The 12756-nt window shown below is 42.3% G+C and overlaps 1 protein-coding gene across 6 annotated transcripts in view; it reads right to left on the minus strand.

Annotated features, from left to right (window-relative positions):
* The window catches only part of ralgapa2 (Ral GTPase activating protein catalytic subunit alpha 2), a 109314-nt gene that overhangs the window by 29715 nt on the left and 66843 nt on the right, over positions 1–12756 (minus strand). For all 6 annotated transcript variants that reach the window (XM_051945789.1, XM_051945797.1, XM_022192467.2 and 3 more), the window contains 9 exons: positions 12613–12723; positions 12306–12374; positions 11931–12068; positions 9449–9626; positions 7040–7874; positions 6310–6381; positions 5405–5528; positions 5125–5280; positions 2279–2437 (listed from right to left, as the gene is read on the minus strand). In XM_051945789.1, the coding sequence (XP_051801749.1) occupies positions 2279–2437; positions 5125–5280; positions 5405–5528; positions 6310–6381; positions 7040–7874; positions 9449–9626; positions 11931–12068; positions 12306–12374; positions 12613–12723 (1842 nt within the window). The remainder of the gene's footprint in view (positions 1–2278; positions 2438–5124; positions 5281–5404; positions 5529–6309; positions 6382–7039; positions 7875–9448; positions 9627–11930; positions 12069–12305; positions 12375–12612; positions 12724–12756) is intronic.

A 12756-nucleotide genomic window follows, 5' to 3' on the forward strand; every position in this document is an offset into this window, starting at 1 on the left:
ATATGAATCGCATTTTCTCTTTTTTGTGGCAATGTTGTATGTATTGTCCCTGCCAAATAAACATTAAAATAAAATGAATAAATAATATCAAAAAGCTGAGTAGATGGTTTTACAGGTTCTGTAAGGAGGAGGTAGTTTTGGAAAAAAATCATGCTGGCTTGCCTAGGGTAAGGCCGGAGGGCACTACAGTAGCAGCTCTTCTTCTGTTCTCCTCCCTGTACTTAACACTTTATTTGGCTTGTATATTTTTTTTTCTCACGAACCATCTTCAACCACTGTAGCTTACAACTTAATTCTCACTTGTATTTGTGCATTGTTGGGGAAGCTGTTGCATTTCTTTGAGAAAAATATTGAAATGGAAGTATAATCACACTGCCATGTTAAGTTTATTAGCTGTAGTTTAAACACAATACTTTGACTGTGATAATTCTCATCCAAACAGAGACAAAAATGGTTTTGTGATCATATATACTTGCACAAAAGACTATGTGTAAAGGTGATAATTACTGATAGATACATGAAGAGGAAATACACTAACTGAGTCAACACCTTAAAAACAAATGTCCACCACAGTAGTACATCAGTTTGAACTGTCAGAAGGTCCACAATCATCAGAGCACAATACTAATACAGGTGGGTAAACAAAGCATTGCTATTAAAAACAGTGAAGGACAAGACGAAAATTACAGCCGTGTCTTCAGAGAGGCGATAGGTCTTCTGAGGTTGCTGCTATATCTGGCGAATAAATATAAGCTGGGACTACAATTTCTTGAATTATATTATCTATTTCTCAGTCATCTCCCTAAAATTTTTTAGAACGACTAAAATAAAGACAACCAGTGCCTTACCAGTGAGTAATACAACACAAATTACATTATGGAATTATATTAATATTGTTCATGCAGACAGCACTAGGCATATATCTGAAGATCTGAAGCCAGTTCTCTTGGACAAAGAAATTTCACTGTCCTCAGGGAGGCCACACATGGAGTGCAGTACTATGGAGTAACCAAGATGAAAGCTCGCAAACAAAGGACAGTAACCATCTCTGAGAGCACATACCCACAGTGTGGGTAATAATGCACTGTTGGAGTAGGGGAAACTGAGAGCCTTCAGACAGGCACTGCAACAGGATAAATAACCTATGAAATTCATAGCAAAGTCTGAATAGAAAGCAAGGAAAAAGAACTGTATTAACTTCTAAACAGAGACTAGACATGTTGTATGCATGCATATGCCACAACAGATATTTTGATTTCCCACTGAAAAGACAGCATAGATGGAGTTAATGATGGCTTACTTTCATTAAACCCCCTTCTAACAACGTCTGATAAACAATGAAACTGTGCTGTTTCATGAATCTGTTAAAGTGGTGACATTTTGTCATTCAGACATAGGTCACATTTATGTTAATGTTCCTCATGTCTTCATTCAGATACACTCACAACAGCCACAGCTCACTAGTTTAATGGGAAGAAAGATCCACTGTGTGACTTGTCTCCTTCTCGGAGACAATTTATAAGTACAAGAAATTAATGAAGTTACTACAGCACATAAATTTGTGCAACTCTCTCTTTGGGGACGCTTATGTGCATCCTGCAGTGGTTTGATAAAGCAGCAAAGGAGAGACTTCTATCAACAACTGGAAGCAAGAAACTTAACTAAGCTCCTGTTGGCACTTTGCCAAATCCAAGCTGCATTCAGTATTGGTGAGTCTCATCACTCTGACCTGTTAAAGTTGGTCTTCATTGTAGTAAAGTTATATTTTTAAGGGCCTTTCAGCTTGGGATTGATGTGAAATTGTAGAGCAAAGTGAATGAGAAAGGTGTGATTTCAGCACGCAATCTGTTATCTGCACTCTCTGTGATGTTTTCGGACCAATATTGATGCTGAAATGTGGAAAAAGCCCAAATCGCTTCACACAACTTGAAGTCTGTCTCTTGTGTGTGCCTTTCAGTTAATGCGACAGCATGCAGCTCAGATTTGTGCTGTGCTGAAAGCGATACAGAAATGTTATTGACCAACCTGGTAAGATGTCTGCTGCGACGTCTATTGATAAGCAGGTGTTCATTCAGACATAAAACTGAGACACTTGGATGATGTCAGATTAATGGAAATAAGTGAATGTCTAAAAGTAATTCATGACAGTAAACAGGCATGCATGAAAGCAGAACCTTCCCTTAGTGGAGTGCAGTCACCATTAATACACCTGTAATTTTCCTGCTGTCACAAGTCAGAATGCAAAAAGGTCTGAAGTCCCCTAAGTGCAGTGGTTTACCTGTGGTTTCTTCATGATCTGGATGAAGTACATGTGGTTCTTCATTGGGTAGATGATTATCAGCACGTCTCCAAAGTCAGTTGGGATGATGCCACGTCGGTAGTCTCTGGTGTGTTCGGACCACACTATGTGCACCTCATCATTTCCCAGGTGACGCAGCTGACAAACAAAGAAAATCAGTTTATTCAAGGACTGGGCATGTAATTGTCATCATAATGATGATTTTGACAGAAACACTTTATGTGGTTAAGGCATATCAGTGAGTTTATACAGTCTGCACCTTAGGCCCACATCGCCTTCAGAATGTTGAGGAGTGAACTGATGTATGTAGAAGGGGATGACTGATAATAAAATACTACATAGTGTGGAGCCAAGCCAGTAGAGGTTCTGCAAAAAAGCGAACTAGCTTTCATCACAGTATGCAGCAGGTGCAAGAGCAAGGTGACTGTCTACAGGAAAATCACAAAGTTTGTATGAAAACAATGGGGTGTGTGCTCTTGTTTCTAGGCTTTTTATAGTTTTTCATTACAAATTCAAATAGAAAACAGAAAATGGACAAAATTGAACATTTTAAAACCAAATAATTTAAATCCAATTAACCTTCCCCATCAGAGATTAAATTGCTTCCCATTTCCACTCTATTCACAAACACAAATGAAACTGGGCAGGACAAGAAGATACACTTAAATGACAGGAAATTGAATGATGCTAGTTTAAAAAAAAAATCGTAAACAGCTTTTCCCTTTCCAAGGCAAAAACGATGAACACATCTACATCATATTCTCTGACAAGTGCAGATCACTTATGAGCTGGTAGTCCAGTGATGTTGGATCAAGCAGTCTTTCCATTTCTGGGGTATCATGGACACTGAAAAGTGAGCCTCTACTCAGTAGAAAACATCTGCCAATGTACTGTTGGCCTAATGAGCCATTAAGAAACATGCCCTCGCCACCAAAAATGCAATTAGCACATTCTATTATAAGCCCCTAATTATGGTAATACGGTAATCTTAAACAAATCCACGGCATGCTGATTACTGGAGCTCACCAGTTCAGTCTGTCTGTCCAAGGATCAGCAGGTACCAACCAGGTCAGTCACTGGGACAATTTCAGAGAAAATGTTGAATATGCATTTGTGGTAGACAATCAACACTGGGATGTTAATTTGGGTTAAGATATTAGCATTTGGATGAGCTGAATGACAAGTTTAATGAGGATGCTTATGTTCTAGTCAATCATCTTCTGCACCAATCTATTTACCCCCTTGTTAATCACATCCAAATGTTTGAGACTTCTTAAATAAAATGTGATTCAAGTCAAAGGCTCTTGTCCAATTAGCCCTCTTTGACCTCCTACCCAGCCAATAGGCGTCACACACATAGAAACACCACACCAGAGGACCCCAGAACACAAGAGGCTTCTTATAAAAAACAACCTGCAGCAACCCAGTTAAGCCGTACAGCCTGGGGGTGAATGTGATAGCTACAGCACCCGTCTATCTGCCTCTCCTTCACACACACATACACATGCACATAGTCTACATGGCCTGACCCCAACACTGCAGGTCGCTTCTATAACCGCATTACTGAAGCCAGCTGCTACTGCTGCAGCCTGCACTGCCCTAAAACCCACAATTGGATTGAGGAATTCATGGTTTTTCCCTCTTTTCTTTTTGGTTTAGCCGTTTCCCCCCCTCCATCATCTTCAAACAGGCAATCTGCTCAGCAAGAGCTACCCCATCCATCTCTCCCCCACAGTATGCCTCTATGGTTACAGCAGTAAAGTGGGTGACTGCTGGACTAAAAGTGTTATTTTTAAATTGACAGAGAAACATCCTACTTGGGCACAGACAAAGCCTGTTTCTCATTCCAATTCTTCATACCACTTTCTTCTCTCTTTTGCCTCCCATTCTTTTCTGAAGCATTTGAGCATCCAGCCAGCCTGCCAATTTCTGTTGGACCTGTGGCTGGTGTGGAGATCTTTGCAAGGTGCGCACAAGCAATTACAGAAGTTCCTGGTGAAATGAATGGAAGCGGAGTGGCAGCACTCTCCCCTCTGAGCATGGTCACCCCTCCAGCGCCTCACTCTGGCCAAGTTAAGTGAAAATCTTTCCTGTCTAACTAAATTTCGTGGCCACTAATTACAGGTTCAGAATGGGTTTGGAATGAGTAGGTGATTATTTGTGAAATAAAGAAAGGGGGAGAAGTCTGTTGAGGGCTGCAGTGTGGTTGGATATGAGGAGAGACTGATGAATTTCCCTTCTCAGTAGGGTACTGTATGAGAAGATTGGCAGCACGGGCAGGGGCCTTGCGGCTCATTTCTTCGTGCTAACTGCTACTGCTGCACTACTGCTCAGAATCCCACTGCAGAACTCAATCGATCGCTCCTGTGGCGGCAGCAGGAATTGGATAAAAGGATCCTGCCGGCATCCGGCCGGCGCCTGCCCTAGCAGGGAGAGCTAATGGCTGAATCCAGGCCCTGGTCACAGCACACAGGGAGGGGGGCAGGGGCTAGCAGAATCATAGTCATTACCACAGCAGCACATGCCCTCTCTTCACTCACGCGCCTGCGATTCTCTACTCCTCAGGCCTTCCTGGCCAGGGTCACTAATCAATGCCCGCACTCTGGAGTCACACCTCCTGATCACAGCTTAACACAGAGCTGAAGGCTACAACAACATACTGCTGTGGACAGGCATGGCTGTGTAGCCATTTCATTGCATTAAATGGACAAAGCATTATTTTTCTTTTTAATTACAATACTCAGAAGAGTATTCCAGATGTCACTGCCAAAATGTATCGTAATACAGGTTAAAAACAAATCATAAACATCAACTGAACTTTTTACCTTTTTGGTGAGGCAGTCATCAGAATTAGATGGCATACGCGTGGAGACATGGAAAATGGCTTCCACAGTGGAGGTAGCATAGTAAGGAGCAGTTAGACCTGTGCTGCCATTCCTCTGGAGGCCCCCCATGAAGCCACAGTGAGTGGCGAGGTCCACCTGTAGGATGCATGTACAATTTAGTGTGTTCTGAGTGTGCCTATGCAGACAAGAAGTATATGCATATTTAGGCTGCAACTGTGAGTATAGTGTGTGTTGTTTTTAAAGATGATGTTGTTTGCACCTCCCATCCCAGTCCAGATACAAAGTCTTCAAAGGCCTGGCTGCCTGCGCTGTTAGACAAGATGGAGCACTTATCTTCTTGGCCTTCTCCAATGTAGAACACAGCAATCTTGTGTGTCTCTCGACTGGAGAACAAAACAGAGCAATCAACGTTAAAAGAACAACACAAGCGCAAATTTTATAAATATGTCTAAACTTGAAAATCTATAACCACTTCAGATGAAAATACTGTAATATGGAATCCAATAACTCAAACAGATACAACTTGCTAATCAAAGTAAATCGTGCCTCTAAGTGCAGTTGTGTTGTTGAATAAAATCAGAATATGATAAAAACATGGTTCCCAGCAAAATTTGTCCACTATTTCTTCAACTTTAACATGATTTTAAAAAGAATGGAAGCAAAGTCCCTCTCTCTACTTTCCCTGTTGCCATGGTAGTACATTGTGCTGGGGTAGATTTAGGACACTCTGCATGCTTGCACACAGGTTATTTCTCAACCAAGTCTGGCCATCTGGGAAAATAAGGTTCAATCCTGGGGGCATTCTTTAATAAGCTGCTGTCATTACCAATGTGTGGAGTACTTATTGATTGGGCTAAGAGAGACAGTTAGAGAAAGACAACCAGAGTGGTAGTGGGACACTTCCAGAGCTGTGACCAGCAGGGGCTGGAACAGATTAGGAAAATCATGGGGGAGGAAGAGGGCAACATAATGCTATTCGAGTAACTGCATGACTTATAGGCAGAAAGAATTTTCATTGAATATAAACAAGCTTGTGTGTAGGTTGCAGTGGCAGTTTAAGGATTAGCAAAGGTCACTAAATTACAGACATTTCCATGCTCATATGACAGACAAATCTCATTTCTACAGGACAAATGTGATATGAAGTATTAGAGTGAGCCTTACCACTGCCTTGAATCCAAGTTCTTCAGTTCCCTTAAAAGTTTAGAGTTTTTCTTCAGCAAATGGAAGCTTTTCCTGTTCGACAAAAACATTTGTGATTAGAATTAATAATATCCCTCATGCATATAAACCACAACTCAAGAATCTGTTGCTCCAGCAGCATGAATAGCCAATTGTGGAATAATTTACCAGGAGGAAATGCTGAAAAAAGAAGTTTTCCACCTAAGTTTTATGCTGCAGTTTTGTTTGTCAAAGGCAAAAAGCCACAGGTGCAAACCACAATCTCCTACTTGCTGTGTGTGTCTTGCACCATCACCACTAAGAGGTGCAAGCTTTTAATTTACGGGGTAGCACTGCAAAGACGTAGCTCTGCAAGGTAGATGTTAGTGAAAACAGCTAGAAACATTTATCCTGTGGAGAGGAGATTACTCCTCCAGACTGCAATGTGTCCTTACCTTCACTCTTTCTCTGTTTGAGTAACGAGCCAACAACTGACTTACTTTAAAGATGACGGAAGAACCTTAGTATCACACTGGAAAGATTATCCATAACACAATTTTGTGTTTTATGTTTTTCCCTTATTTGTAGACAGAATGATGAAAAACTAACCTAGGTGACAAATGGGCCACAGATCCTTGAATTGCATCATACACTCCATCTTCCTCTGTCACTTTCTTTCTCTTGTACACTCTAAACCAGATTAATGATTGTAGCCAATTTCAGTTGTTAATACCTGCGATCCCATGAGTTCATGCCAAGATCATTGAGCAGCAGTCGGCAGAAGTAAAAAGGAGCTTTTGGTTCCTGGTGGGAGGGTTCCTTCTGGCAAGCAGCCCGAAAGCTGACATCAGCATCCCATCTCCTCACTTGCTCCTCCTCCTGCTGGGTCTGCCGGAGAATGGCTTCCAGGATGGCGCTCTCTTGCTCCAGGTTCATGCCGTGGGGTGACGGGGCTGGCTGGTTGAGTCTGAGTCGAGGCTGGGGCAAGCATTCTGGGCTGCTGTGGCCGAGGTCCTCCAAAAGTGTATCCAGGACATCGATCTCATCTTCCTCACAACAGTTAGACAAAGAGTCTGAGACCGAGCAGTGATCTTTGTATGGCCCCTTTATTGGAGAACTGGGCTGGTTTCTGCTGTGAGGAACTGTAGTGGTAACTGAAAGAGGATGGTCAACTGCACTAAAAACACCCAAATCAATAGAGTCTTCCTGTGTGGTGCAGTAGAGGATTGCACCATCCCAAGAGTACTTGCCCGAGATGTCCCGGACAATGACACGAACTTGGGAGGAAGGATGTGGCGGCTGTCCAACAGTAGGTGTCTCGGCTGGTATCTGAAGGTAGGACACCAGCGTGCTGTCATTGAAGACAAACAGCTGCAGGTTGGGGCTTTTAAAGACCTCAGAAGACAACTCAGATGACTCCACGTATGGGTTGTCATGATTTTCGCTCACTAGGCTGTGCAGAAGAGCAGGGCCACCGATCAGAGGATGATGACCTAGATGGTTCACCAGGTGTGTCATGACCATCCGTGCTGTCAGAGGTATGAGCTCCATGTTTCTGCGACGCTTTTCTGGTGGGACAATGAGGGCAGGAAGATTAAAATACGAAGACCTCCTCTACAGGAAAACACATGTGAGAGTGTAAAACGTAATCAATAGCAAAAATTACTGTTGGATTTAGAATGCTGCTGCTCATGTGGCTATCTTTTATAATATATTGAACGAAGACTTTGCTAACCATACTTAAAAAGCCCCACATTTGTGTGTAGACATGCTATCATCTCTATTAGCTCTTTTTACACAAAGCCAAATCTCATTTATGATTACTAATGGGGGTACTTTATTCATTTCTCACAATGAATGGCCAGCACACCTCTAAGTAGGTAGCATCTAATCATGAGACAACTTTGAAAAGCCCATTGAGTCTTCTTACAATGGATAAGCGTTGAGACTGGCCAAGTGCTAATGAGAACCACCATCTTTACAGGCTACTGAATAGAACTCTACTTTGTGGATTGCATTTATGTAAATGCACATGTTTTTACTTCCAAGTGAAAGACGTGGCATGCTTTATTCTGCAGTGATGTGGGAAAAACAAGAAGATGTACTCTTGCATTGTGACAGTGCTATCAATACCATCATCCCCCATCAAAGTGGAGAAAGCTCTTTAGAAAGCAGGCCAAGCTGCATTAGAGATGTGCTGGCCCTTTGATGTGACTTGATCAATATGAGGTGAGGGCATGAATATAACAAGGCCGGCACTCTTTGGTTTGCCCTTTTGATAGTGTTTTGTTATTTTGACCAAGACACTGTGCAGCTTTGCACCAAAAAGCAAAAGTGTGATGAAATTTTCCCTGACAAAAGCTACTGTTCAAATTTCTTACATTGTGTCATTACACACTGTACTGTGTATTTGGGCTTTGGGGACTTTTTAGAAGTTGAGGACATGAGGGAGAGAGACAAATATATTGCCTAATGGAATCACAAGGTCACAAAAAAGAAGAAAAAAACCCAACATTTTTATCTAAACCTCATAATGGGTCTTCTCTTTAGGGCTGAGCACTAATGTGAACATTCCATTCCCTGTGATGGTTGATTTCCTTTTTATACTTTTAATAAGATATTGACATTTAATGGAGAGGCTCCAAATGGATGGGCTACTTAGAGATAGCTTTTACCTGTAACCTTTTGGATGATGTTTTTTTTTTTTTTTTTTGGGGGGGGGGGCTCCATACTGTAAGAAGTATAGTATGGAGCTGAGAGTAGTCTGTCAAAGTGTGAAGAGGGATTGTCATCATGAGATGGCAGTAACAACTAACTGCAAGTTTTTACTCTCGCACACAACTGTCTGTACATATGTACACATGCACACATATTGCAGTAGGTGCTAAGTAATGTCCCACCCACAGCACTATCTGAGTGGTTACACATCGCACGCAAAAGTCTATTAACACTAAAGAAAAATGTTGAAAAGTTCTTTAATTAAACATATACAAAACCTGCACATAGAAATGCTTTTTAAGAAAGTGTTGTGTTGGAGTTAGCTCTAGAAACCAAACATAATTGTAGTCTAGTTCATTGAAAAGGATATTCAGATGCCCCCCAAAACACATCACAGAGAGACGGCACTATTACGTGACCTTACCTTCAGCCACAGTGAGTAAGTTGCCAAACTCTGTGTTGGTTGTCTGCGAGGGTGGTGGCTCGAAGCTCTTAACCTGACCCAACATGAGGTCATAGTCACTGGACAAATCTGACAGAGTGAGGAGATAGTGGCTCTGCTGGGTGTGCAGGGTGGAACCGGACACACAGCAGTGCAGCACCTGAGGAACGGTAAAACATAAAGTAGAACTTAGCGATTATATCCACACAAAGAATGCCTAATGGCTAGCTTTCTACAAAGTGACATGGGAGGTACTTTTAGGATTGAACTTCAACTGTCACACGTAAAAACATGATCTTGTTTGATATGGCGGTGTCTAATAAAACCAAGTACAGTGATGTTGCTGTAGGCCTGCTATTGATTGGCATGATCCAGGAGCATGTGAAAGGGGAATATATGGTCTATTTACATCATAAGGCTATGGTGAGATGGAGGGAGAGAGGGAAAGAAAAGAGGGTCTTTATTGCCACTAATCCATTTCTCCTGTGATGTGTGAGTGTATCGATCTACATAACAGATGGCAGAGCATCCGTTGGCAGTGCTAGATAAGGCGCACTGGGGCAGTTGATTACAGTCATTGGACAGGTTTACACTGTTTGATTTAATTAAGACTTTATCCTTGCACTCAACTCCCACCACAAATATGCACGCTTATCCACATATACATGCATGTGTGCACACACACGCGCAAACACACCTGTATTATGTATATGAGTGGAAGGAACGATACCATTTGAGGGAGTAAGACATATGCCTAATGTATGTAGATGAGGGTGCCTCTCATTCAGAGTGGAGCAACTTGGGTAAAGCCATGCAAAGGCTAATCCCATTCAATACACACATACGCTCACATTTGGCTGAGAGACACTCAGAGAGGCAGGCTGGCTCTGCCATGTGAAACAGTATTGTGTGGGGCAATGTAGACAGTATGTGGATGATTCCACTGAGCAGACCTCTGGGTGCATGGGGGAGGGATTGGAGGCTTGATGCTGAAAAGACCTGAACCAAACAGCTGCTACACCAAAGCCCCAAAGAGCTTCCTCTGTGGAGAGGTAGAAAGGGAGGGGGGAAAACCCACGGCTGTGCTTGACAACTAAGTGACTTCACTTCACATAGCAACAGTTCCTGGACGGTAATACACAGTGAAATAAGCATACTGTAGATAGAAGGGCACATATTGTATGGAGATGCGAGTACACTACGTACACACATAAATGAAAAACACAGAGACATGTACGCCTAAGCAGAAATGTACGTATCCTTGCTCTCTCTCTCTCTCACACACATAAACATCTATGCATGCACACGTATACACACAAGGGTGGTGCAGCTGGCTACTGAGACAGGCAGAGAGCAGATGGAGAAGCTGGAGCAGAACCTCAGTGAACCAATAAGGTCTAGTGCAATGTTGCTTTTTACAATGATGTGCATGCTGTTAATCACCAAAACCAACTTTTCTCACTTTTCTCTGTACCTCAGGAAGCATAGCAGCCTTTTGATTAGTTGCATTGAGCTTGATAATTTGAAAAAGACAAGATTATTTCAAGCTTTTTAAAACTTAAAAATGTACTTAAAGGAAGGTGGTGCATAAGAAAACCATCAGTAACACTCACCGGTGACAAAAAGTGAGATGCATTCTATACACGAAGATATTCTCTGCTTTGTACACATAATAATTAGCAGCCAACGGATCCGTGCAAATGTACAGATTTGGGTCTTGATATTACATTAATATTATCACACCTTGTGATGCCTTGAATGAAACTGAGAGGGGCCATGTCTTTTGTGTGCTGATAGACAACCAATCATGCCTAATTGTCTTTGCTTTCATAGCAGCTGCAGTCTCTCTCATATTAAGACATATTCCATTCAAATCTCCAGGACAAGCGTTTATAGCCTGAGCTTATCAAATGGACAAAGAGTCCTGTTTGAATAATTGGACCATTTCTTATCAGGGGTGACATCCTTACAAAGATCTGCCGTTGACCGCATCTGCCCAGACAGGAGGGAATGAATAATACCTCATTCATTTGTGCCTGAAGCTTGGCCCTCATCCTCAGGGTCACACCATAAAATAAAGAGTGAGAGGGACGAAAACAGACGTAGATTAGATACTGAATATTTTGCATGTTTTAAACAAGGGCGACTAAATGCAAAGAATGCTGTGAGGGTCTCCTACATATGCTGACCACCAATCACACGTGTCAGCCATGGAGGGTGCTTCTAAGCTGTTGTACCACTAAAATGTTAAATGAGGCATAGTCATAAGGTCACGGTGGAGGTGAGTCTAATTGAAGTGGCAAGCCCATGTGTTACGGTGGGGTGGAGGTGTCAACGCTAAAGTTGTTGTGTCTGCAAGCAAAGGTTCGGCATGCTTTAAAAGACAACAAAAATAAATCAGCAAAAAGCGGCCATTTTCAGGACCTTCAGCGTTTCCCACCTCCCACCCCATGAGGAAACCCACCCTGTAGATGTAGTCCAGCAGTGGGGCCTTTTGGGTTGTGTGGTCATCCAGTGAGGGCATGGTGATGGGCTCCAGCAGCAGACTTAGGGGTACGGCCATGCACCAGTCCAGCAGGCAGAGCAGCAGCGACACCATCAACTGAGCACAGAAAAAAAGAGGCTGCTTATTCGGTTCAGTTGATCAACATCAAAATAAAAATATTTATTATTACTATGAAAAAAGGCTAGAAACAGGTAAAAGACGAGAGCCAGACATGAAAAAAGACAACAAATTGCTTCAGTAGAAACATTCCTCTGCAAATGCACCATTCCAATATGACAGATCAAGGGCCTTTAGATCTCAGCCATTTCATGTCCCCTCCTTTCCAACATGTACCTTTTTGTCTGCTTCCACCGTTGAGTGCTCTGCGCTTGGCAACAAAAAGGCTATTGTGGCCACAAAGATCTGTGTTGGGACAAAACAAGGATAAAGATAATTGGATGACACACTCCTATTCATTAGTTGAGTCAGGGTTGTGTGCTGAAATCAATATAAAACCATGGGATGTGAGTATACATATGTACGAGTTACTAACTTATGTAAGATTTGCATGTAAAAGGTAAAATTAATTGACGGAAATGTTTCAATGTTAACACAGGTTAGCGGCAACGTAGCTGCATGGGTGCACGTGTTTGTATGTCACCTCAATAATTTTCTTCGGGAGATTGGACTCCAACCTCTGGAGGTGTTCCCAGTGAGCGATGAGCAGCTGAAACACGTCACAGGCCACTTGAGCCACTGCTTTGTTCCCAAACTGGAAAAACAAGAGAATGCTGTAAAAACTGAA

Source organism: Acanthochromis polyacanthus, chromosome 1 (genome assembly GCF_021347895.1).
Source record: "Acanthochromis polyacanthus isolate Apoly-LR-REF ecotype Palm Island chromosome 1, KAUST_Apoly_ChrSc, whole genome shotgun sequence".
Classification (NCBI taxonomy): domain Eukaryota; kingdom Metazoa; phylum Chordata; class Actinopteri; family Pomacentridae; genus Acanthochromis; species Acanthochromis polyacanthus.